This window comes from Pelophylax lessonae (genome assembly GCF_965119305.1).
Source record: "Pelophylax lessonae genome assembly, chromosome: 1".
Lineage (NCBI taxonomy): Eukaryota > Metazoa > Chordata > Amphibia > Anura > Ranidae > Pelophylax > Pelophylax lessonae.
In genome coordinates, this window is record NC_138768.1 from 758,082,316 (window position 1) to 758,110,270 (window position 27,955).

Consider the following 27,955-nt stretch of genomic DNA (forward strand, 5'->3'; position numbering starts at 1 on the left):
ATCATGGAGATCACCAAGAAGAAAATGTTCCCACCTGCTTCCAGAGACGGAGACCTTACCAAGCAACCACCATTCATCATCTGTGAAAGTGTCAAATGATCCCTAAAGGAGAATAGGAATTTGAACTAGAACAATATTAAAGCCATTCATAAAATAATCTTTATGGATGATGAAGTCCACAAATATTTGTATATTAGGTCAAAAGCACAGCAGCCATTAAGGTTTAAAAATACATTGTATTTGTAAGAAAAACTATTAATATATAGTTATAAATATGTAGTTCATTAAAAAATAAAATGCAAATACTCGGACCTCACATTGTTTCGTTCCACTTTGACGCTGCAATATTTGCACATTTATCAGGGAAGCTATACATAAAATACACGGCAATGAAAGATGATGCATTTTTTTGTTACTAACAAAGGAAATTCAGTCTTTCATACATCCTTTAGCTTAAAAGCAGCAGGATTACACGTGAACAAAATAATCAGTAGTTGCTGCATACTATTTCCCTACCTAAATACTTTAAAAAATATAAAGGTGAATTAAAAATAAAAGTGTAAAAAAATCGAAACACTTTGATAAATGAGGTGCATAAGGTGAGGAAATCTTACTGAGGAGACAGCAGCCTATCAGGTCACAGTAACTAGTGACATCATAGAAGCTTTAAAAAAGATGCAAAGACAGAAGGTACAGTCAACTACCCTTTGTTACCTTGCTGACTAATCAGGGATTAGGAAACCTGGACATAGCAAAATAAATAGGTCGACATTGGTGACCTTTCCTGAAAATTCAAATGACCTGGCTGTCACATTCAATGGTTTCAATACCTTCCGAGTCTGAAAAAAATATGCAGACCTTCAGTTCCGATTATATGCAGTGGAATGCGTGTACAAGGACAGTGGCCCAAGATATTAAAACCAGAGACAGCCATGCTACTAGCATTTTCAGAAGGTCAAAAAGTACAATCACCTTAATATACTCGGTACAAGTTTCCATTATATACTGTGCAGCACATCACTCCACTTTGCATTGGTGTTATTTTAAAAGACTGTCTATATGAGATCACATGATTCTGGTGACTTGGTAGAATGAATACCTTTTTAAGTCTACAAAATGGCTTCCTTTAAAGAGGTACACCTCAAAGTTTTCTTCCTTTCTAAACCCTTATGGACAATTTTTTTCTCTTTATAATTATCTTCCAAGTGTTAGGTTGTCTTTAGAAAGCGATTTTAAAGCAATATGGAAGTTGCCACTTGTAGGAATGAAGGTAAAAGTTGACAACAGTGTGAACATTGACGTTCAAAAGGAGAGCAGTCTTTCCTGAGACACGAGATGATCCACTCAAGCACTATAAAGAAGGTGTATGCACAGTAAACAGAAGGGACACAGCCCAAACACTGCTGGTATCACTCCCATTGAGTACTAGCAATGTTCTCAGGCTTTCTGCTCAAACTGAACACCGTTCTCCTGGTAGACCATGATCTGTTTTTTCAGTTCTTCTATTGTTGTTAACAAGGCTGATCTCTCCAGTTCCAACGTGCAGAGCACCTGCTTTAATTTGGCCTCATTGCTTTGAAGATTGTCAACTGTGGATTCCAGACTTTGGATTCTTCCTTTAGATACCTATAGAGCAGAAGAAAATACACAGGTATCATGGGAGGCATTTTTCTGGTCTAAGAATGCTATTCAAAACATTTTGTTTGTATGGTACTTGATAACATACAAAATTATTGGATCGGATAAATTAAAATTGGACTCCAACAAGACAAAATGCAAGTACCTATGTACTCATACCATTGTGAAAAAAGCTTTCTAGGAGGAGAAGTTTACCTTGGGGAACAGGTTTCACCGGCATTCAGGGTGGACCATGAACCATGTTCCCACTGCTGCAGCGGCTCGCCAATCGTCTGTCACCCTGTGACAGCAGTATGGGGAGAAGTTTCCAGCACAAAAGAATGCAGCCGCGCGGAGCTCCACACACACAGCCGCGTCATTCATTCACAGAGTTCAGAACTACAAGTACAGACAAGGAAGCTTTATGAGAGGTGGGGGCACTTTGTACTCCACACACTCCTGAACTCTGCATGCCCCGCACGTCTTATCTCTGTATTCTGCACGTAGAGCACCCATAAAATCTGCATTCTGTATGTCATACACTCCTTAACCCTGCAGTCTGCAGAAGCACACCCCTGAACTCTGCAATCTGTATGTAGCGCACTTGTGAACTCTACACTCTGTACACTGCACACTCCTAGGTATCTAAGTAGATACATAGTTTTACAGATACAACCGCCCCTTTGGGGAAAACTCTAATGCTGATGTGGCCCACAATTAAATTGAGTTTAACACCTCTGGCCTAGGCAGTTTCTAATTTTTTGAAGTCACAATGCAGAATTGGTCTCCACAATCTATTGCATTTCATCTATGTCTCGGGGCTACCCATGGGGGCAGATTGTTTAGAATTTTTTTGCTCTGACTTCACCGTTTTTTTTTCTGTTACACAAAACCTCCAGTAAAAAATAAATTCAGATCTTTAGGCAATTTAGAAAGAAAAGTGAAACAGGAAGGAAGTGTAATAATAAATACGGTTAAAAATGTTTGAAAACGTAAGCAAGTCTAAAAGCAACATTTTAAATAAAATAAAAAACGCACAACTTCTTTAATCTTAAAATGAAAACGAAAAAAAAAGTTATACAAGGAATAAGGCAATCTACAAACATAAATCAATTGTAATTGTTTTCAAATGTTGTCTTTACATTGATTTACTTTTTCAAACACCCTTTGAGCTGTACGTCACATAATACAGGACTGTGCTTCATCCTGCATTAATGGAAACATTTATGTAAAAAAAGAGTAAATAGAATATCACAAATACAGACTCAGCAGAAAGCGAACAAATGTACTTTGTAAACTGTTCATTTATATCTTGCAGTATGTACATACCTGCAACTCCTCCAGAAGGTCAAAGTTTTGTTTGCGTAAGCCATTATTTGCCTTTTCTAACTTATTTATTCTCTGATTGTCACTGAGTGGTGATGAGTCTATTAGTTCGTCTTGCAGAACATGATACTCCACCTCATAGTCTTGCAGCTGCTTTGAAATGTTCATTTCAAATACCTAAAGATAAAACATAAGATAATGTTATGGATCTCACAAGATGCAGGTATACAAAGACCCAAGGCCCTACCTAAATTAGTGATCCCTATAGCCCTTAACACTTTTGTTACCCCCGACGTAAGGACAACAGAAGAGAACCGCTTCCAGCTGGCCTGGTCAGTATGCCTTACGTTGGCTGCATTCCCCCTTCTGCTATTTGCCTATGATCAGTTCAGTGACCATGAACTTATAATAGTATGGGTTCCCTTACATACACCTGTATTGTTTCTTTTCACAGCCGATGATGCTTCTACAAACCCATGCCTGGCTCTGTTTTCCCCACCTCTGTGACCAAGCCCCGGTGAGCAGGGCGAAACATGTCAGAGGGGGATGTGGCTGGAGTGACACTGGCTGAGCCCACATTCATCAACATACTAATGCACTGGGTTGGCGAGTGGCGCCCTTTCTTTTTTTTTTTGATAATGCTCTGACACGTTTTAACCACTTGCCGACCGCCGCACGACTATATAGGCGGCAGTCAGCCCCTCCTGGGCAAAGCGACGTACCGGTACGTCGCTCGCCCACGAGCGTCTTGGGGGCGCGCACGCAACGCCGGAGGCGCGCTCCTGCCCCCCGCTCGTTCACTGCCATCCCCGCGTGAGTGACCGGCGGCTGCGATGTCCGCCGGCAACTCGCGATCTCCCGCTGGAGAGGGAGAAAGGTAAGCGGCTGATGTAAAAACTGCCGTCTGTCATTCTCCCTGATGTAACTGCAGAGATCATACGATCCTGCTGTGTAGGATCGTATGTCTCTGTGGTTACATCACAAGCCACACCCCTTGACAGTAAGAATCACGCCCCTAGGGACACACTTAACCCCTAAGTTAACCCCTTCCCTGCCAGTGTAATTTTTACAGTGACAGTGCATATGTATAGCACTGATTACTGTAGTAATGTCACTTGTACCCCCAAAAGTGTCAAAAATGTTAGTCAGGGGTCCGATCTGTCTGCAGCAATGTCGCAGTCCAGCCAAAAAAAAACGCCATTACTAGTTTAAAAAAAAAACAAACAATAAAAATGACATAAATCTTTCCCTTAGTAAACGTAATAACTTTTGCGCAAACCAACCAAAATACGCCTATTGCAATTTTTTTGTACCAAAAATATGTAGCAAAAAACAAATTGGCCTAAAATGTTAAAAAAATTAGATTTTTACATTTTTTTTTTTGGAATTTCATATAAAAAAATGTGAAAAATTTTGGTATTGTTTCAAAATTGTCGCTCTTTTTTTGTTTATAGCGCAGTAAGTAAAAATCGCACAGGTGATCAAATACCACCAAAAGAAAGCTCTGTTTGTGGGAAAAAAAAGGACGTCAATTTAATTTGGGTACAGCGTCGCACGACCGCGCAATTGTCCGTTAAAGTCACGCAGTGCCGAATCGCAAAATAGGCCCTGGACTTTGAGCAGCCAAATCCTCCGAGGCTTAAGTGGTCAAACACAAAAATACCATGTGAGGGGGCCCATACCCCTGAGTAATGACATACCAAAATATAGAAAAGATGGGGCTTTACGGGCCAATGGGAGGAGAAGGATCAAACAACACAAAATAAACTAAAATATAATTTTATTATACATATTTAAAACAATGCATAGGAATGGTTACCCATGTCAAACACAATTAAAAATAACAAACATATAGAGTTGCATTGTAGAAATACTTCCCAACAAGGGAGAGCTGATAGCCTGTATCAGAGGATGATGTTAGGGTCTCAGATGGAGCACGGTCTAAGGGTCCCCAGCAAGCCGACGCGTTTCGCACAAGGCTTCCTCAGGGCCAGAGAGACCAGAACAGACCGATATTTCTACAAATTATGCATAATATATTATAATTAATATACCAAAGAACAACAGTATCCAGTGTATATACATACTATTAATAATATGCTGATATTTTTCAAAACATGATTAGACAATAGTTTTATACTGACCCAATGTGACTCAGGTACTGGCAGGCAAGACAAAACGCAAGATGGTAAAAGGTCCAAAGTAAATATTGGTATAATTTCTGTATAATTGCCCCAAGTAGCAGCAGTAATTCTGAAGCTTCACTACAACAGCATATATGCACATGTATCCATATCCGTATTCAGGACCTGACTGGCTACTGTAAATGGATACATATAAATTAAAGACTACAAGAGTATCCGTATGCATAGTGTTTTACTATATATATATATATATATAAATAGAAACCCACCTTCATATATTATACGGATGGTGTACATCCAAAATATGTAAGGGCATCCCAGCAATAGGGTATGTCAAGATATCCTGTGTACTAGGGGCTATAGTTATAAAAGAAGGGGAAACAGGGGGATACGCTTCAGTCAGTTGCAGGTATTGATAATAACAAACTATATATAGAGGCTATAGTCATTATAGGGAATAGTTTTGAAAAATTACATACCTGCAAAAAGCATATAACAAGCATGAGGCATATATATATATATATATATATATATATATATATTGTAAAACACCATGCATACAGATACTCTTGTAGTCTTTCATTTATTTATATGTATCTATTTACAGTAGCCAGTCAGGCCCTGAATACGGATATGGATACATGTGCATATATGCTGTTGTAGTGAAGCTTCAGAATTACTGCTGCTACTTGTGGCAATTATACAGAAATTATACCAATATTTACTTTGGACCTTTTAACATCATCTTGCGTTTTGTCTTGCCTGCCAGTACCTGAGTCGCATCGGGTCAGTATAAAACTATTGTCTAATCATGTTTTGAAAAATATCAGCATATTAATAATAGTATGTAAATACACAAAATACTGTTGTTCTTTGGTAAATTAATTATATTATATTATGCATAATTTGTAGAAATATCGGTCTGTTCTGGTCTCTCTGGCCCTGAGGAAGCCTCGTGCGAAACGCGTTGGCTTGCTAGGGACCCTTAGACCGTGCTCCATCTGAGACCCTAACATCATCCTCTGATACAGGCTATCAACTCTCCCTTGTTGGGAAGAATTTCTACAATGCAACTCTATATGTTTGTTATTTTTAATTGTGTTTGACATGGGTAACCATTCCTATGCATCGTTTTAAATTTGTATAAAAAATTATATTTTATGTTGTTGTTTGATCCTTCTCCTCCCATTGGCCCGTAAAGCCCCATCTTTTCTATATCTTGGTATGCTCTTACACGTCTGAATGGTGCACTGATTGCAGCTCCCTTCGCTGCAACTGGCGGGGAGATCTGTCTCAGCTTAGAGTGGCACTGCAAGTTTCATTTGGATCACCAGAAGGGTTCCCAGAGTCTCTGCTGAATAACATACAATTAGAGCCTAAGAACTCCCATTCCCACACCCACCCTTGCTTTCTGCACTGTGCCCACCTGTCAGATCTTCCCACTGTGAGTCCTGTGGGCAACACGCTGTGTGCTCTGTAATCTTAACTACTCTCCCCTGCCAGTATAGGCAGTGACAGCAGGCTGCGGAGGGGACAAAAAGGAGCACACTTTGGCCACACAGCAGATCCAATGACAGGCAGAGGCACGTGCAGAGCAGGGATGATTCAATTTCAAAAAGGAGAGTAGTGGGGTGTGTGGGGGTAGGAGTTGGTTGGTAGGACTTTGGCCAGACTCCTGTAAAGCCCAACTCCAGGCAGATAAAAAAAACATTATACATTGCAATGAGGCTGTGCCCGCACTCAAGGGAGGGGGGGGGAGGGCATAGTAGCTGTACTGACTCCAGATTTGAAGAAGGAGCAGACACTAGCGGAGTTTAGGATCAGAGCTCTGGAAGCTATGCTGCTGGAGCATAATAAACCTGTCAGATATAAATAATAGAGATAAGCCCATAAGGTGGCAGGCATCTCCTTGGACTTAAAGTGTCTTCCCTTTTTACAAAGTTTCTGAATTCCTGGAATTCAGCTTTACATTTAAAGTGGTTCTAAAGTCTAAACATTGCTTGCATTAGGGTAAAAAAATGTGTAGGCATAGTTCTTGGCTCCTTGCACCCCCCCCCCCTTTTACCTACCTGAGCCCTCATTCAATCCAGCGCTGTGCAGGTCTGCAGCTCTTCTCTCCCCTCACTTCTGTGTTCTTACTGGTTTGCTGGGCCACTGGCTCCTAGTGCTGTCAATCAAAGCCAGTGATGAGGGAGCGGGGGGCAGGGTTGAGTCACACTGTCTGTATTAATGGACGCAGAGCAGGGGCCGTTAACGAGCACACACAAGTGCCCCCATGGAAAGTGGCTTCCCATGCGGCACTGGACAGAGAGGGGGAGCCAAGAGCGACGGTGGGGGACCAAAGAAAAGGATATTCGGTGCAGTTCTGTGCAATTCCATTGCACAGAGCAGGCAAGTATATAGATGTCTGTTATTTAAAAAAAAAGAAAAACGTAATAATCACTTTTAATTGACTTGAAAAGGGAAGTCTTTGGAAATGCAATCAGCATAGACTGAATGGGCAGGAGATGAACGTATACAGGAAGGGGATACTACTACTCTGTTTCCAACCATGAAACTTGGATGATATTTTTCTATAATAAAATCTGGCATACATGTAAAGTACATTAAACTTTATTTCCATGATACTTTACCATAACATTGACTTACCTGTGCTCATCTTGAATACATAAGAAAAAGAAAGCAGAAAAACAACGAAAGCTTGTATGACCCGAATGATCTGCTTTAGGCACTATACATCATGAAGAACGCTTCAGTCATTGGTAATGTGCAACATTGTTATCCATGTATGCCTTAGATTGCACAATACCACAAACATGTCAAAGAGCCCAACTGAATACAGGAGTACTTCTACTTGATTTTGATGAAAGCAAGGACATTTGTTAGATGAATATTTTGCTTACTTGTGAATTAAGCCTAGTACACACCGGCCGAATGTTGGGCGGCATCCGCTAGTTCAATAGAAACCAGGTAACATTCGGCCCGTGTGTACTGGAGTCGGTCTGTTCAGCCAGCTTCTGTCGAAAGGGTGTAATGCAAGAAGGTCTGCCAATTGGCTCCCGATCAGCGCTTTCAGCCAATGGCATCCCGTCACAATAGCTCAGCGGGGGGAGATCACTGTTCTAACGTTGGATAGTTAGTAAAGTGGCTCCTCCTGAGCGGTCAGTTTTTTCCATTAGGCCCTGCTGGGTTGAGCAACAAAAAAAAAAAAAAAAAAAAACCTACTAGGTACTGTGTACTAGGGCTTTAAGAATTTTCTGAAGCTACAGCAATTGGGTGCAAGCCAGGGACACTTTCCCTTAAATGCATCACCACCTTGTCAACACCAGAAAACAAAGATACACATGATTGATTACATCACCTGGTTTATGGTCTTCTCCATCTGAACCAATCCCAGGTTTGGAAGAGTGTTCTTTATGAATTCTACAATGGATTCAAGGTTTTCTTGCTGTAATATTAGGGGTTTATGACTCCCCAGCAAACTTAGAGCTACTTTAAAAATAACTTCTGATCCCTGGAGAAAAATCAGATCTAAGAGAAGAAGAACAGAGGGCATAAAAAGTTATGATGGGTACAGCCATGCCAGATACACTCTGGCAATATTGTGAAACAAAAAGAAGCAATTTCAGAAGCTCTAAATAACAACCTTTCTGTAGTGTACAACATGGTCATCTCCATCTATCTATTGCCATTCTTGTTCCTATTTGCAGAATTTCCCTCACTTGCTGTCAGAAAGTAGTGATAGGAAATCTGTCCAATGGGAACAGGCAAAACAAAAGCACCTTTTTACAGAGTGGGGGATGGTTGTTCTAGTGACAACTGCTGCCAATATTTTTTGGAGTGTTACAGGGGCAGGAAGCAGTAGAAAACTTTCCTCAGCGAGATCATGAAGAGAGAGACAGAGGATCAGCCTGGTATGGTGACAAAACAGGTAGGTGAGGAAGGAGTGCTGAGCACACAGACCTGGAGGACAGACGCAGCCTCATCTCCGTGAGCAGAGTGGGTTTATGCTCCTCCCATCAGGAGTCGTCTAGGCAGGAAAATTTTAATACACACGCACAGGGGGCTGTCCCTTCAGGCATAAACCCCCACTGCACAACCCGGCACATCCATTTAGTTTAAAAGCAGTGAAGACAACAGAACCAACCCCAAACAGAGGGGCGGGTGCTGCTTCTGTCGACGGACATCAGAGAAAAAGGTTTTACAGTAGGATTTTACAAAAAATCGTATTTTCTCTATCGTCCGTCGACAGACGCAGCCTCATCTCCATGAGCTGAGTGGGACATCCCAAAGCAGTATAGGCATGAGGGTTGGGAAAACGCAACCAGACATTAACGTCAACTCCAAAAAGGCTAAACGTAGCCAACCGGGCAACATGGAGCTCAACCAAACAGGAGCTAACCCAGATAAAAGACCCCGAAGAGAATTACAAACATTCTCTTATGAAACCGCAGCCTGCAAAACCTTGTGGCCAAAAGAGGCATCCGAAGAAGCCGACAAATCCACCTTGTAAAATTTTGCAAAGGTGTGCACAGACGACCAAGTCGCTGCCTTACAAACTTGTACAACAGAGGCCTGATGGTGAAAAGTCCAAGAGGCACTCAACGCTCTAGTAGAATGTGCCTTCACAGGGAAAGCTGGTACCTGGCCCTTGATCGAATAAGCCTGAACAACCGTCTGCCTGATCCATCTCTAAATGGTCGCAGCGGACGCAGCCAAACCATTGAGAGGACTGTCCGGAAGGACAAAGAGTCCGACTTCCTGAAGGACTCAGTAGCTGTTAGCTAATTCCCTATCGTCCGAACCCCATCCAAAGAGTGCAAAGCAACTTCCTTGTGATGTTTAGGCTTAGGACATAAGGAAGGCAACACAATGTCTTCATTCAGGTGAATAGGACCACTTTATCCCTGTGGACCACCAGAAAGGCAAATGACAGGACAACGCCGCCAACTCAGAGACTTTGCAGGCAGAAGTGATTGTCGCAGAAGGTTGCCTTCCTATTGGCTAAGAAAGCAGAGAAATCTCCCTAGCATTCGCAAATGGAGGCTTTTGAAGAACAGACAAAACCAAATTAAAGCGGAGTTCCGGCCACAAAATCAACATAATCGATTTTGTGGCCATCCGCTTGCTTTTCGTCACCTGAAATGGATAGTTACGATTTTCTTTTTTTTTACTTACCTTGTTATTGTAGAAAAATATACTCAACTTTATTCCACTTCCTTCCTCGGCGGCCGCGGCCCGCGCCGTCACTTCCGGTTTCCAATGATTCCTGGGAGCTGAACGTCATCGCTCCTAGGAATCAATGCGACGGCACCGGCCCCGCTTGTCACTTCTGGTGCGGCGCCGCATTCCCTGCTAAACAGCTTCCGGAAGTGACGAGCGGGGCCGGTGCAAGGCGCATTCTGGGAGAAGAGGACACGGAAGAGGACGCTGAAGAGGATGGGCGCTGGCTTCAGCTGCCCACATCCGAGATGGCAACGCTGGAGAAGAAATTTTAAAAAGGTAACTATTTCTTCTTGCAGGTACGTGTGACCTGGGGCAGGACAGAGGCTATCCATTGTGGAATGTACTAGCCCTGACTGTCCCGGGGGTATTTTTATTGAAAAAAATGTTTTCATGGCCGGAACTCTGCTTTAAGATCCCATGGCGGTAACAGGGATCTCCTCAGAGGGACCAGATGACGCACCCCCTGAATGAAGGTGCGAATTAAACTGAGTATGAAATGAGTAGTCAACGAATGTTGGAAGCAAATAGCCAAGGCCAAAACCTGGCCCTTGATAGTACCAAACGCCAAGCGCTGCTCAACCCCTTTTTGGGAAAAGGCCAAAACCCTAGCTACAGAAAACAAGCGAGGTACAGTGCAGGTACAGCGATTCACACCAAGAAATGTGCGATTTCCACGTACGACGATAGATCTCCTTAGATGTCGACTTACTGGCCTTCAAAAGGTTAGGAATCACCGAATCAGAGAGACCTCTATCCCTCAACACCCTGCTTTCAACAGCCAAGCAATTAAAGCCAGGGACCGTAAAGCAGGATGAAAAATCGGTCCTTGAGATAGTAGATTTTCCCGCAAAGGAAGACTCCATGGAGGATCCGCGACCATTTTTACATGCTCTGCGTACCAAGACCGCGAGGCCAGTCTGGTGCCACCAGAAAGACCAGAATGCCTTCCATCACCACTCTGCAAAGAAACCTTGGCAGGAGAATAAGCGGAGGGAAGGCAAAGATCAGGTGATACTGACTCCAAAGAGCCACCATAGCATCTGTGGCGTCAGCCAGAGGATCCCGAGACCTGGCCACAAACCTCTAAACTTTCCTGTTGAGGCGAGACGCAAAACAGATCAACATCCGAGGTCCCCCACCGGACACACAAGAGATGAAACACCTGCGGATGCAGGGATACTCCCCCTGATCCAACACTTGACGACTCCGTAATCTGCTTGCCAATTCTCCACACGCGGGATGTGGACTGGGGAAAGAGACAGAACATTGTGTTCCGCCCATACCAGAATCTCGGCCACCTACTTGGCCTCCAGGGCACTCCTAGTGCCCCCTTGATGAGTGATGTAAGCCACTGCCGTGGCATTGTCCAAATGGACCCGAACCGGAGAGCCGTGTAGCCGACTCGTCAAGTGAAGCAGGCAGAGCTTGATCGCTCTCAGCTCCAGAATATTTATCGGTCAGGAAGACTCTTCCAACGCCCAAGTCCCCTGAGCACAGAGCTTCCCCAGCGCTCCACCGCAGCCTATCTGATAGGCTGGCGTCCGTGGTGACCACCGTCCAAAACACCGGCAGGAAGGACTTGCCATGACACAGGACAGGTGACTGGATCTACCAAGAGAGAGCCGACTTTGTGAGATGGCTCAACCAAATCTTCTGGTCCAATGACCGAGGATCCCTTTTCCCGCAAACGGGAATGCTTCAAAGGTCGAACCCATGGGCCCTTGTGCAAGCCCGCAAGGAGGACTGATCGGCCTCATCAGCAGTTCGATCGCCCTTTACAACTTCTGAAGCTTGTCCATGGGAAGAAAGACCCTCGCTAGAGCAGAGTCGATGATCAGCCCCAGATAGGTGACCCGCACAGGCGGAGTCAGGGCAGATTTGGTGATATTGATCGTCCACCCGAAGCCCTAAAGGATCCGAAATTGAGAGATATTTTCCAGCAGATCTGAACAGGAAACTGCTCGTAACAGGAGATCGTCCAGATACCCCACAATGGAGATACCTCGTCGATGCCACAAGGCCAGCACAGGGGCTAGGACCTTGGTAAAAACTCTGGTAGCTGAGGCGAGACCAAATGGTAACTCCATGAATTAAAAGTGCTCCTCTGCCACCACGAAACTGAGGAATCGCGGATGTCCCTCGAATATGGGGACGTGGCGATACGCATCTCTGAGATCGATGGAAGCCAGAAAATCCCTGATTCAAAGATGCCACCACCAACCGAATGGACTCCATTCAGAATTTCTGAAACCCACACAAAGCGGTTCAGAGCCTTGAGGTCCAGGATTGGACGCACCTTGCCCTCCTTTCTGGGCATGGTGAACAGGTTTGAATAGAAAACTTGAGAGTGTTCCTGTTGGGGAACTGGCACAATCACCCCTTGAGCCGGGAGATCTCGCACCATACCATGGACCGAGTGGGCTCCGCTCTGGGCAGACTGCCTCCCACCCAAAGTGGGGGTGCTGTCTGCCAAGGGGTATGCTGTGACTTAGGGCATTCCAAGTCTTTGCGTCCCGGCGAGGCATCCGCTCGCAGGCTCGTCCCCCTCCAGACAAGGGGAAACCGTTGTGGCTAGGCCAAGGTCAGAACTATAACCTGCTCACACTCGTAGGCCAGACTGTGGGGACCATAAGGATCTAGATTATGAAGTACAAAGCCCCAGCCGGCATCGTTGCTTGTAGATCACCAGGAAATTCTTCCCTGAAGACTAGCTAGCAAGTGAGTAAAGAGAAATAAAAGAAAATATTCGGAAAAGAATAAAAAAAAAAATGAGGCTGGAGTCCCAGCAGGAAACCTAGGTCTACTCCTTCTCTAGGCAGAAAACAAACTGATGGGCTGGGTTGTGCAGTGGGGGTTTATGACTGGAGGGACAGCCCCCTGGGCATGTGTATTCAAATTTTCCTACCTTGACTACTCCTGATGGGAGGAGCATAAACCCACTCGGCTCATGGAGATGAGGCTGCGTCTGTCGACGGATGACAGAGAAATGTGTAATTTTTTTTTTTTTAGAGGAATCTGCAAAGTATTGTACCCACAATCACGGATTTCAAGAAAATAAATTCACTGTCTGATTAGGACCACAATTTCCAATAGCCTCTCAAAACACTAACAATCATAACCTTTTTTTGGATAGTCAGGTATATCCTGTTATTGGGAATATTTTATTCCACTAAATATGGCACCTTTTTTAAAAGTGAAAAATTGCCAAGTCATTTTGTTGGGGGAAAAAAAGAAAAAAAAAAAAAAAAGACAATGATGCAGTCAAAATTCTTACAGATTTCCTGATAGCATTCCTGAACTCTGCATGAACTCTTTGGGCTCTAGGGGCTAGTTGGCATCATGGCTACACATACAACTCAACACAGATCTGCTCTTTCACAATCAAAACATTAGTCACAGCTCAACTGTCTCTTCTCACACTCCACAATTCAGCTCTAATTAGACAGAGAAAACACAAGTGGATTTAGACTGCTGTCACAGCGGGGACAAGTTCTAGAATAGGTGCTACCCCCTCCTTCCTCTGTAATGGATCCCTTAGCCAGGGAGTGCCTCTGTGCCGGTCATACAATCAGGTACAGTACATGTGAGGTCAGACGGCAAATGTGCCGAATGTCATCCAATAAAAGGAATTCTGTAACACTATACACTAGGATCGAAAACCACAAACAATGTTATAACTTGTGTTCCTATTAAAGAGAAACCCCAATCTAAAAGAGAAACAGATCATGGTTTTCAAAAGGGGTAGTTAAATCTGCAATGGGCTTCATCTGATAATCTGTACAGATCAGTCTCCCTGCACTTTCCACGGTGACAGGCGTTGGGAGCAAATCTCTACACACATACAGGGATTTGGGAGTCTTCTTAAATTGCAATGGGGTTACAAGGCTGGCTCCTTTATATACAGAGTTTAGAGAGCTTTTGAATATTATAAAACACGCACATACAATATTACACTATGTTTAATAGAGGACAAAGAAAATCCTTCACATCAGCTCCACCACATTTATACATACTGCAGAACTCCCTAGAATCCTAAGCAGACAGAGACAACTCATGCAAACACATATGACATTGCACTAGTGAGCATTGTCACGCCAAAAAAAAAAAAAAGTGAGGGAAAAATGCAAAATTTTAGAGTTATCCCAGGAATAGGAGGTGCAGAGAAATTTTCTAATGGAGATACTTGTTCCGGGGACTACTGTCTAAAAGAGTCATTCTCTTCAACTTTGGGAGCAGCTATCAATCAACACAGCAGGGCTGGATGTGGGGTTGTCAGCTAAACTGAATACAGGAGATACAGGAACGCCGTTCATGGGCACTGCATCCTGAATCTTTATTCAGAAAGCAAAGCATAGCTATGCTAATTGACCACACCAGCACAGAGCACCTTCCGTGCTTGGTGTGCTCAACAAGGAAAAGGCTACATTCACCAAGTAGATCATAAATTCCACCAGCGCTCCGGATCCATGAAAGACAAGCAGGTTAAAACAGCGGTGCTATACTCCCTGAAAAGGGGGATGACAATGTATCTTTACTCTATAAACAGCACTGACCTGAAACGTTCAAACTGTGCTGGATCATATATCACTGAAAACTCACTTAAAGTGATAAATTGCAATTAAACAAATTCTTAGATTTTAAGCTCTAACGAGCAGGGCCCTCTGATTCCTACTGTATTAAAGTGTATTGCATTTGTACGGTCTACCTTCAAGTTGTAAAGTGCAGCATAAACTGTTGGCGCTATATAAATCCTATATAATAATAATAATTAAACAAATATATGTGTAGTATTTTTTTTAAATAATTAAACATCACTATACACATTTTAGTCCATAATAAAGTACAGAAAAAAACTCTCTTCAAATCCTCCAATAAAATGCCAATGTGCTGTGCGAATTAGGGTGTTATCCAAAAATCACACAAGTAGTGCTTCAGTGCTCCACCACCTTTTCCAAGCTGGAGAACTCACCAGATAGCCATGACCATCTAACTACAGATGAATCATATAAGGCATGTGTATATCAAAGGGTTCCCATTAACTGTGTTCTCTTTCAATTTCCATCAGGAGATTCTGCTCCCTTAACCACTTAAGCCCCGGAGGATTTGGCTGCTAAACGACCAGGGGGTATTTTGCGATTTGGCACTGCGTGACTTTAACGGACAATTGCGCGGTCATGCGACGCTGTACCTAAACAAATTTGACGTCCTTTTTTTTCCCACAAACAGAGCTTTCTTTTGGTGGTATTTGATCACCTGTGCGCTTTTTACTTTTTGCGCTATAAACAAAAAAAGAGCGTAAATTTTGCAAAAATAACAATATTTTTCACATATTTTATATGAAATTCCCCCCAAAAAAAATTTAAAAATCAAAATTTTTTAACATTTTCGGCCAATTTGTTTTATGCTACATATGTTTGGTAAAAAAAAAAAAAAAAAAAAAAAAAAAAAAAAAAAAAAAAAAAATCGCAAAAAGCGTATTTTTATTGGTTTGCGCAAAAGTTATCGCGTTTACTAACAAAGGGAAAGATTTTTGTCATTTTTGTTGTTTTTTTTTAACGCGTAATGGCAGCGATCTGCGATTTTTTTTGCGGTACTGTGACATTGCGGCGGACAGATCGGACCCTTGACTGACATTTTTGACACTTTTGGGGTTACCAGTGACATTTCTACAGTAATCAGTGCTATAAATATGCACTGTTACTGTAAAAATACACTGGTAGCGAAGGGGTTAACTTTATTTGAGAGGGAGGGGCTGTGTGTGTCCCTAGGGGCGTGATTCTTACTGTGATTGGCTGTGACTTGAGGAGTAAGGACACTGATCAATGGTTCTACATAGTAGAACCGTGCGATCAGTGTTTTTACACCGAGGAGAATGACAGGTGGCTTGTTTACACAAGCTGCCTGCCTTTCTCCCTCTCCCCCGACGATCGCCGAGTGACCGGCGGACATCGGGTCCGCCGGTCACACGCGCGGGGGGGTCGGTGACCGCGCGGGAGCGCGCCTCCGGCGGCGCGCGCTCGCTCCCCAGACCCTCCCAGGCTAGTGACGTTAATTAACGTCACTTTGCCTGTGAGGGGCTGACTGCCGCAGTAAATATACTGTGAGCAGTCGGCAAGCGGTTAAGGGTGTGTTAATTGTTATCCCCTTTGCATTAGGTATTCTGATGTTACATAAAAAGGCAAGGGGAATCAATATAGTGCAAAACCTTTAAGACGTCTTAAAACAATAAATGCTTACACACCACCTACTCACATTGTATGGTGCTATGCACCGCACTGAGGTGTGTCCGCCATAATCATATAAAAACACTGCAGTGTACAACTGTACTCCTAATATGCACTATCTACAGTATGTATACCATCGTTCCCCAATTCTCCCGGGTATACTCAACCATACTTCTGGGTGTATGCTGCGTCCCATTTGACGCGTTTCATCACATCAACGTTACCAAGAAGCCTCTTGATAATGTCTGCGTAACGAAAGGTGTCGGGGCAGGACAAAAGGGGACGCCATCACACTTTTAGGCTACATTCACACCTGAGCGTAGCGTTTTTCGCGCGTTTTTTTACCGCGATTTTACCGCGATTTTTGCGGCGTTTTTTACCGCGATTTTACCGCGATTTTTACCGCGATTTTCGTGCAGGCGTTTTTAGATTGAATAGAGATCAATGGAAAACGCCTGTAATCTGCCCAAAAAGAAGCTCATGTACTTTTTTGAGCGTTGGGCGTTTTGTATACAGCGTCAAAACGCTCAGATGTGAACAGGGGCCATTGAAATGAATAGGATTTGTCTTGTTGGGCGTTTTGAGAGCTGATCCTAGAGCAGAAAAACGCCCCAAAAACGCCCCAAAACGCCTAGATGTGAACGGAGCCTAAGTGTTTTCACGGATATATGATCCAGCACTGTTTAAACATTTCAGGTCAGCGGTGTTTATAGAGTAAAGATAGGTTTACCCAGTACAACATAATTAAACAGACATATACATATACACAGAATTTTATTTTTGGGCTAACATACTTCAAGAATTTCTGTTTGTTAGTGCTGTGTTATTCTTTATATATACTTTAATGTTAGCGCGGTGTCATTCTTTATATATACTTTAAGAACTACTGACTTGGCTGGGATGGATTCCCACTAAAGGCACCATCATAGATAAAAACCTCTGTAAATGCCTTGTTTACACTTGTAGGGGTTCAAAACATGCTGCGGAGTAGTTTTTTTTTTACCTCCCATCAACCCCTAAGCTGCAAGGACAGTGGACAGAAGAATACATGTGCTGCAGCCGCAATGGTTTGCACTATGGCTTAAGCCGTTCGTCCGAGTACGTACTACGCCAGACTACATCCACCTTCCGACATACGGGGACACAGGGAGTGAGTATAGCCGTTTGGATTGGCAACCCGTGGGATGATTTTTTAGGCGTTTTAACCTTTGCCACATTGTAAGTGTATCTTGTATTGTGTGCATCGAATAAAGTGATTATATACTTCACGATGCCAGCATCTCTTTCCATTTTTTTGAGCAATACCTGGATGATATGACCTACAGGAAAGCTGATTGAGTTGATGGTCCATTAAGGCTCGTCCTATCTAAGGATATTCTGAAAGCGGTGTATTATTTGGCTTCTGGTGAGTAGGGGTCCAGGAGGGGAGCACCCACTCGTGTAGAGAAAGCACCGGCACTTGTTTTCACGAGCACGCAGCACTTTGGACTTATGTTTTGCACAATGTCACTATTTAAGCACGTCTTTTATTGAAAGACTTTATTGATATTCATTTACACGTGATAAAATTTGTATTTATTGTATTTTTATATATTGATTGGGATTATGATATAGGAATGTGTGTTTGAAGTTGAGCACTAGCACTTTACACAGATTATTTATACACCATATTTATTGGGATTTATTTATGTATTTGCTTTGTTAGCAGCGCAGGTATACTTTTGCACTATACACTTTACAAAGGTACACCACCTTTTATACCAGCAGCAGCCCACTATACAGTGGTATCAGAATAAATTGTAATCCTCAGCACTAACCTACTATCTTTATTTCATTATACATCATTGTTCTTTTCATCTTTGCATTTTTTTTTTCTTTTTAATTTTCAGAAGCTTGTATTAGATAGTTTCTTTGAGAAGTGAGGGTGTGCGTGTGTCTGTGTATGTACAAAGGCAGAAAGAAACTCTATATGCAATGAATACATCCCTCTACCAAATTCCACATCTCTTTAAAAAGGGAAGTCACCACCAATCAAAAAAAAAAAAGTGAAGCCGAAGATAATATCCTTTCTTAGAGCTGTTTTCCCCTCTACCGCATTTAGAATTCACCAGGGAGGAAACACAAGGGATAGTTTGTTGCAGCAGCCAACAAAATCAGCATCTTCTGTGGACAGAGGATATAACAAACCCTCCCAGAGCCCAGACTTTTCCATTCACTCCAACCCTGCAGTCCTAATCTCTTAACCAGCCACTAAATTCTGCCTGCTGGAAAAAGAAAAAAAAAGGCCAGGTACAGCCAAAAGCTATTAATTACTAGTAGTGGCCAAATCAGTTAAAATGTTAAGTTACTCCCAAAAATAGGATTTGGCCATGCACAGGAACATGTGTTTCACTTTAAAGAGAAACTACTTTCCTTCTAGTGGAAGGACCTTGTAGGAAGCTTTCCATTTCCTTGAAAAAAAAAAATAAAGTATCTGAACCTAAAACAAATTGAATATCCTGAAAAATTAAAACTAATGCAGCCACTCTATTCAAGAACATTTTCAACAAGTATCGAAAGATATCCTTTAAAGGACATATAAGTGGCTAGGACAAAGCACAGAATCATTTAACGTAATTCTAAAGCCCTAATGGAGTTGTAAAGGCAGAACGTTTTTATCTTAATGCTTTCTGTGCATTAGGATAAAAAGCCTTCTGTGTGTAGTAGCCCCCCCAGCAACCCCTAATACTTACCAATCTCTGTCCAACGATGTCCACGAGTCCCTCGGCCGCCTGGGACTCTCCTTTCTGATTGGCTGAAACACATCAATGGGGCAAATGGCTCTGGCGGCTGTCAAAGTCAGTTAGCCAATCAGAATAGAGAGAGAGGGCATAGTCGAAACGGCAACTCCCTGTCTGAATGGACACACAGAGCTGCAGCTCAGCTCGGGTGCCCCCATAGCAAGCTGTTTGCTGTGGGAGCACTCGACAGGAGGGAGGGGCTAGGAGACCTGAAGAGGGACCAGAGAAGAGTACGATCCAGGCTGCTCTGTGCAAAACCACTTCACAGAACAGGTAAATATAAAATGTTTGTTTTTTTTTTTTCTTAAAATGAGACTTTACAATAACTTTAAGGTTTTCCACCTTAATGCATTCTAAGCATTGAGGTTAAAAACCTTGTGTGTTGCAGCTACCCCCAAGACCCCCCCCCCTCCCAACACCCTTATCTTACCTGAGCCCAATCCGATTCAACGTTTATGAGCGCAGCGGCTCCCGCCGCTGTCTCTCTTCTCAGATTAATAGCAGTGGGCACGACTAGCTTGGCTTGGGCGCCCCTAGGGATAGCGACTTTCCCTGGGGACACCCGATGAAGAGGAGGGACCTGAAGAACTGGCGGGGCTCCCCAGAAGAAGAGGATCAAGGCTGCTCTGTGCAAAATCATTTTGTGATTTCTATTTTTTTTTTTTTTAAACAAAGCTTTATAACCATTTTAAGGGAATAATGCCAGTCACATTCCCACTGCTTTTTTTTCAAGGGTTTGTCTTATAAAAGGAAAATTTGCTAGACATCCATAGAAAAACACTTCTAATTAGCCTGATCAGCTGTTTACCTATTTTTGTGCTTACACAGATAAACATCCACAACAGTCAAAACTGTATGCAGTTTAGACAGAGGGGTAAAAAGTCAGTGCCATCAGACTGCTGCAGCAACCATTCCGATTCAAACCTGCTAGAGATGACAGCTTGCGAAAAAAGCTCAATTTAGACGTTTAGAAGTTTACCCAACATGTAGCGATCAGTGGGTGGCAAGCCTGCCAAATGCTACAGATTAAAGCAAATGGGAGGACCCCTGCAAACGCATGCCACACACGCAGTGGTGGCACATTTACCAACAAAAATGGGGTTAGAGCAGGTGGTAAGGAGGTATCACATTGTGCTTCAGAGGCTACTGACAGACAGGAAGCAATTTGAACACGGATCGGGCTTCAGAGGAAAGGGGAGGTTCAGACGCATGTCTTAATCTACCCTAAAAATGTACCTGTATTGGTCTTAAGATAAACAGTCTCAAAAACACGCTGATAATCGGGGGCCCAATGTCACAATTTTTCAACTTCCAGCTTCAAAAGCGGATACTAGTCAAGATAGAGGATAGGACAGGACTGTATGTGACACACACACATATATATATATATACACACACACACATATACACACACATACATATACACATACACATATATTTTAAATATATATAGGTATGAGTTGCCAGTTGTGCACGGGGGGTTGTTGTGGTGAAAATATTCTCACCCTGCCAATGAGTTTCTCAAGATGAGTTTTTTATAAATTCAATGTTTATTGAAGAGAGAAAGGCATACAAATCAACAAAGGCAGTGAATTGAAATACAGCCGAACATCAAGGAAACAACGTAACAGGAGGCGTAAATCATGTAAACATAGCCGTATGCGATAATTGATAACACACAGTTCATCAGAGTATATCTGCAGGATGGCAGGTCCCCAGGGAGAACCACACCCCTACTGGCATCCATCACATGGCCGGCATACAGGAGTGAGGAGGGCATCCCACGGGGTTGGCCATCCCGACAAACCACAAAAAAGCATTAGTGTCATGTATGCCTAACGGGAACTAAAGGAATTTTTCAGAGAGAACAGGTATAGGAAGGACAGATCAAAGATCAAGAAGCGCCACGAAGGAAGAGGGAGGTTGGGGGAGGAAGGACAGGACTCAAAAAAAAAAAAAAGGTGGGGGGAGAAGCGATAAGGGGGAGAAAGGAGAAGGGATAAGGGAAAAGGGATAAGGGGGGGGTGGGAGAGGGTGAGGGGAAAAGGCCATCTAGTGTGAGTGAGTCAACTATGCGACAAGGTCTTTGTATTCTGCGGTAAAAGTGAACTCATGCCAGTAGAACCATCGATTGAGGAACTTATCTCTAGTGCCCCGTTCGGCCGCCATCAAGTCCTCAATTTCATTAATAAACGCTACTTTGCGTAGCCACATTGCCACAGTGGGAGGATGGGATTGCTTCCAGAGAAGAGGAATACAGCTCTTGGCTGCCGTAAGCAGTAGCGGCAGGATCGACATTTCCGATAGGATGCCCTCGGGAAGCTGTGATGATGCAGGAGGAAGAGAGCCGGTTGCAGAGCAAGGGTATGATCTGTGAATTTTTGGATAATGCGGAGGACCTCCGAAAAGAAAGATTGTAATTTTTTGCAAGACCAAAAACTCAAGATGAGTTTTGTCCAAATGCATGCACATGTTGGCCACAAAAGTAAAAATGATTCACATAGAACCACTCCACTTTTTTTAAATAATGACTAGATACGGTACAAGGAGTTAAAGAGGGCAATATGGGGAGCCAAATCTAGCACCATTTACTTACATCATGTACAGGATGGGGCAACAACCCCTTATGTCTACAAAGAACAGACCAGGAGCACATATCTGCACACTGGAGGCATGAAAAGGGTTATCTTCCAGCTGCACCCTTCAGTTTATGTTAGCATTTCATTCCACCATTTCTCTCATCACCAGCCCTGGATACAGAACAAGAATAACATCATATACATGTTTGCTTTCAAAACTTACCAAACACTCTGGCCACAAAACCCAAGGGGAACTGAGAAGCAAACATGGTGAGGAACCAAGGGGCAGCATAGAGGCTGGGGCCGATCTCAAATTCCTCCAGGTGGTTGTACAGATCTCTGTGATAGTCATGGAGAAGGCGAGACAGCTGGTACATCTGGATCTAAGAGGAGAACAACAGAATACATTCAGATGCACGCATATTTTATAGAATCCTTCTATACACAAAGGCTGATAAAAGGGATATTTTAGAAGGATACAGTCACAGGGGAAATCAGAAGGAAATAAGCACTTGGAAAGAATCTCTTCTAAACACTTTGCTAATCACTCACTTATCCGTCATCACCAGCAGACAGTTTACAACAAACACATATGTAAAATAAACATGAGCAGACAAACCTAAAACAAACCATCAATTTATTTGACAGGTTTCAGGTTGGGTATGCCCTTATTAGAGTAAGTGAGAGGACAGAACTTCTATCTCAATTAAATTCAATAACACTGTATCTGTGAAGAATGACATTGTAATGCTCAAACCTGAACTCTAGGAATTCAGTCTAAAATCTGCTGGCTTACTTCAGGTGCATGCCACCTCCTGGACTTATTTCTTTAGCCCCCCTTCACTCTGTTAAGATCAGCAGGGGATCGGTCTACTCAGTATTTTCAGAGCAGACACAGACAGAGCCCACTCTACTCTATGGGTAGCCAAGAGTAAACAGACTCCTGGCCACTTACACTCGACTGCCTTCCGATCCAATTCTAGACAGAGGATGAAGGATCCCTTTTGTTTTTGTTTGTGCACCAGATCAGACCAAAGGTAGGCAGTTGTAAACAGACATGTCTGTTTACACCAGCTGGTCCATAGGGGTGAATAGACCATCCGATCAGGTCCACCTGAAAAAATTACAGGTGGACCTGATCAGACCATTCATGTGAAAGGAGCCTGAAAGTGATTTTAAGCCTTTATTTTTTTAAAAAATAAATTTGGTATACTTGCCTGCTCTGTGCACTGCTTTTGCACAGAGCAGCCCTGATCCTCCTTTTCTGGGGTCCTCTGCTGGCGCTCTTGGGCTTCTCTTCGAGAAGCGCCCCCAAAGGGAGCCACTTCCTATGGGGCACTCATACAGGCAGGTCCTGAGCCGCACTGCCTGTGTCAATAGATACAACCAGCATGGATCAGCCCTGCTCCCTCGTCACAGGATTTGCTTGACAGCAGCAGGAGCCAATAACTCTGCTGCTATCAATCTGCCCTGTGAGGAGAAAGAGCACAAAGACAGCTGCTGCTCTCGGGCACATCGCTGGATGAAGATCGGGCTCAGGTAAGTATCAGGAGGGGGAGGTGCTGGGGGGATCCTGGGGCACAGAAGGGATTTTTAACCTAATGTAGATAATGCTGTAAGAAAAAAAAAACCTTCAGTCTTTAGAACCTCTATAATTTACAACTGACAGTTTTAACGAGCGACAACAGTAGTTATCAGTATACTCTCTGCACTCTGACAGAGACACTGCCTTCCCATTGAGGCTTTGTATTTTATGAATAGGGAGGGGAGGGTGGACAGAGTGGCTGGATACAACTCTGCAGCTGTAGGAGCTGAGATCAGAGCACAAGATGTTTAGCAACAGCTATACAAATAGCACTCAGTTGAAATAAAAATTGTAAATAAAGGGATAAGTCCATGGGGTGGTATGCACCTCACTGGACATAACCTATATAAATCCAGAACTTTTTAAAAGGAACTTAATTTTTGGAGTTCAGCTTTAATGTTTAAATGAAGGTGCTTATAAAGGCAAAAGGCTTTCTACCTTAATGCATTCTCATTTATTCCATACAATCAACATAAATATTACCAAAATATGTATAAGTATTTATACTGTTACATGGATAAAATGTAGCAGTTACACAATTTACTGTTACAGCTTTCTATGATGGAATTCACAATAATAAAGATATTATTTAAAGTTCCCACATAAAGTTGGAGGCACAGTATTTCAGAATAGGCAATTGGTTTGCACAGATTTAAAGTGGTTCTTAAGCCTCAAGGTTTTTTACCTTAATGCATTCTATGCATTAGGGTAAAAAAAACCTTCTGTGCTGCAGGATCCCCCCAGCCCCCTCTTATTCTTACCTGAGCCTGATCTGATCCAGCAACATGCATGAGAGCAGAGGCTCTTGCTGCTGTCTCCCTCCTCATTGGGCAGATTGATTGCAGTGGGAGCCATGGGCTCCTGCTGCTGTCAATCAATGCTGTGAGGAGGGAGCAGGGGGCGGAAGCGAGATGTCTTGTCTGTGTCAATAGACGCAGACAAGGCAGTTTGGGAGCGAGCATGCACGCACAGGTGCCCCCATAGAAAGCATATTTTTATAGGGGCATTTGACAAAAAAACAGGGACCCCCAGAAGAGGAAGATCGGGGCTTCTCTGTGCAAAACCACTGCACAGAGCAGGTAAGTTTAACATGTTTGTTATTTTAATTTACAAATAAAATGGGATTGTTGACATACTGTAAAACCCATTTCTCTGATGTTCATTGACGGACGCAGCTCCTGATCTTCATGACTATTGGTCTATACTGCCCCCTACAGGAGTGGGACACTAGGAAGAAAAAGAATCTGGCTACGCCTATGGGCAGTCCCAGGGGGCATACTCCCTCTCTCTGCTATAGGTACTCAGTTTAGTTACAAGCAGTGTCAGAAGAATTGAAACTCCACAGAGGGGTGGGTGCTGTGTCCGTCAATGAACATTAGAGAAATGGATTTTAAGGCAAGTCAAAAATCACATTTTCTGTTTCGTTCATTGACGACACAACTCCTGATCTTCATAACCACTGGGACGTCCCAAAGCAGTGTTAAACAGGAAGGGTGAGAACAGCAAAAAAATTCCCAGGTTAAAAGTAGCAAACCAGGCAACAAGAGCTCAACCAAAACAACTGGAGCCCACCTGAAAAAAACAATACACCTTTAAAGAGAACCAGGTCCTCTAAACCAGTGGTCCTCAACTCTGGTGCTCGGGGCCCACTAACAGGCCAGGTTTGCAAGATAACTAAATTACATCACAGGTGATCTCATTTGCAGTATTCTAGTCTGCATCTTGCCAAGGTAATACTTAAAATCTAGCCTGTTAGTGGGCCCCGAGGACCGAAGTTGAGGACCACTGCTCTAAACAGCAGCCTGCAAAACCTTGCGGCCAAAAGAAGCATCTGCAGATGCCAACACATCAACTTTATAAAACTTTGCGAAAGCGTGCACCGACAAGCAGGTGGCCCCCTTGCAAACCTGCCTTACTGACGCCTGATGATGGAAGGCCCAGGAGGTACTAAGCGCCCAAGTAGAGTGCGCCCTAACACGGAAAGGAGGAACCTGACCCTTGATGGAATAGGCCTGAATAACCTGTTTGATCCACCCGGAAATGGGCACAGAGGAAGCGGACAACCCTTTCCGAGGCCCATCCGTGAGCACAAGTAGTGAGTCTAACTTCCTGAAAGACTCTGTAGCTTTCAGGTACACCCTAATTGCCCAGACCCCATCCAAGGCAATTTCCTTCGGATGTTTAGGCCTGGGACACAGGGAAGGCAACACAACGTCTTCATTTAAATGAAAATCAGAGATATCCTTTGGGAGGAACGATGGACAGGGGCGAAGAACCACCTTATCTCTGTGAATCACTAATGCCTCGTTTCCACTGAGAGGAACGGTTCGGGTCGGTACAGTTTGGAAGGGTTAGAATGGTCCGGTCTATTCAGGTGAGCGTTTCCACTGCAAGTCGGGCCACCAGGGACCATGCGGGGTTTACACCAAATGAGGTGTTTGTTTTGCTCTTTCATTTGACGTGAGCACTGAAGTTTTCCTGTCCGCCAATCAGTGGAATCTATTGTGTTACGCCAGTAGCTCCGCCCTAACCATACCGTACCATTTCCTATGGCCCTACATCTGAAGCAGGACAAGGAATGTTGCGGTTTGGTTCGGTTGTATGGGCCACTTTCATAATGGAAACACTCAAATTAGCGTACCGTACCGAACCGACCCGATCCGCTCAGTGGAAACGAGGCATATGTAAGGTGGACAGGAAAATGCCACCAGTTCCGGCACCCTGCGACCAGAGGTGATTGCCACCAAAAAGGCCACCTACTGGGACAGCCACCAAAAAGGGCACCTACTGGGACAGAGTAAACAGAGGAATCTCCCAAAGATTCTCAAAAAGAGGCTTCTGGAGGACAGAGCACCAAAACAAGGTCCCAAGGCGGCAACAGAGACCGCACTGGAGGTGTCAAGTGACTAACTTCCTGAAGAAAAGTACACACCAGGGAGTAGGTGGCCAAGGGCCATTGAAATAAGACCGCTAAGGCCGACACCTGACCCTTGATAGTACACAAGGCCAGTTTCTGTTCAACGCCCTGCTGAAGGAAGGTCAAGATCTGAACCACGGAACAAGAGCGAGGATGAACCCCAAGAGACTTACACCAAGCAATGTACGTCTTCCATGTACGATGGTAGATCTTCCTAGAAGTAGGTTTCCTAGCTTTTAACAGTGTTGGAAACACAGACTCAGACAAACCTCTATCCATCATCACCTGGCGTTCAACAGCCAAGCCCTCAAGGCCAGTGACTAAAGCAGGATAGAAAATTGGTTCCTGGGACAGCAGATCCTCCCTGAGAGGAAGCTTCCAAGGTACATCAGTGACCGGCCGAACCAGTTCAGCATACCATGCCCAGTGATGTCAGTCCGGGGCCACTAAGATGACCAGAATCCCTTATGCCTCGATCCTGTGTAGAAGTCTTGGCAGAAGCTTGAGATGGAAGGCGTAAATCAGACGATACTGACCCCATGGGGCCACCAGCCCCAGATCCAGTGACTGAGCCACAAACCTCTGCACCTTTCTGTTGAGCCGGGAAGCCAACAGATCCACCTCGGGGATGCCCCACCGGAAACCCAACTGATGAATGACCTCCGGATGTAGGGACCACTCCCCTTGGTCTAACGCCTGCCGACTGAGGTATTCTGCCTGCCAGTTTTCCAAACCGGGAATGTGTGTGGCAGAGAGAGCTGGAACAAACCGTTCTGCACACCTTAGAATGGCGGCTACCTCCAGAGCGACCAGGACACTTCTTGTACCCCCCTGGTGATTGACATAAGCCACGGCAGTGGCATTGTCCGATTGAATGCGCACTGGGTATCGCGAAAGACTATCCGTCCAATGGTCCAGACACAGTCTGATCGCTTGGAGTTCCAAGACATTCATTGGTTGACTGTACTGTTCCAGTGTCCAGATCCCCTGGGCAGAATGTTTGCCGAGGATGCCTCCCCAGCCAGACAGGCTGGCATCCGTAGTGACCACTGTTCAATACAAGGGGAGGAAGGATTTGCCCAGGCGAAGCGCCGGAGAACGAAGCCACCATATCAGGGACTCCTACGTTCCCCCAACTTAGCCGGATCTGATTGTCCAGAGACTGCAGAGTCTTGTCCCATTTGGCCAGAATCTCCCTTCGCTGGGACCTCGTATGGAACTCGAAGGTTGACACCATCAGGCCCAGCACCCACATGCAAGTCCGAAGGGATGACCATCTGCTGGACAGCAGGAGACGAATTGCAGCCTGCAATTTCTAGAGTTTATCCAGAGGAATGAGCACTCTGGCTAGGCAGTGCATCAATGGATTTTTAGGACCCGGAGGGCCACGCAGCCTCAGAGAGGGGATCAGGTGGGGAGATGTACTCCACAGACTCCATGAGTCACTAGGGGGATCCCACAAAAAGTGTAAAGCACTCCTAATAGACAACCCCCACTGCGCTGGCAGCACCACCTGGCACAAAGCACCAAGTTATCCCCAACAGGGAGGGAGAGGAA

General features: G+C 44.0%; 1 protein-coding gene across 7 annotated transcripts in view; it reads right to left on the reverse strand.

Moving 5' to 3' along the window:
- Positions 1-1,155: 1,155 nt before the first annotated feature.
- TBC1D1 (TBC1 domain family member 1) overlaps positions 1,156-27,955 on the reverse strand; it is a 379,700-nt gene continuing 352,900 nt past the window's right edge. For all 7 annotated transcript variants that reach the window (XM_082248068.1, XM_082248069.1, XM_082248071.1 and 4 more), the window contains 4 exons: positions 22,120-22,279; positions 8,449-8,618; positions 2,947-3,120; positions 1,156-1,626 (listed from right to left, as the gene is read on the reverse strand). In XM_082248068.1, the coding sequence (XP_082104194.1) occupies positions 1,438-1,626; positions 2,947-3,120; positions 8,449-8,618; positions 22,120-22,279 (693 nt within the window). In that variant the 3' untranslated portion in view covers positions 1,156-1,437. The remainder of the gene's footprint in view (positions 1,627-2,946; positions 3,121-8,448; positions 8,619-22,119; positions 22,280-27,955) is intronic.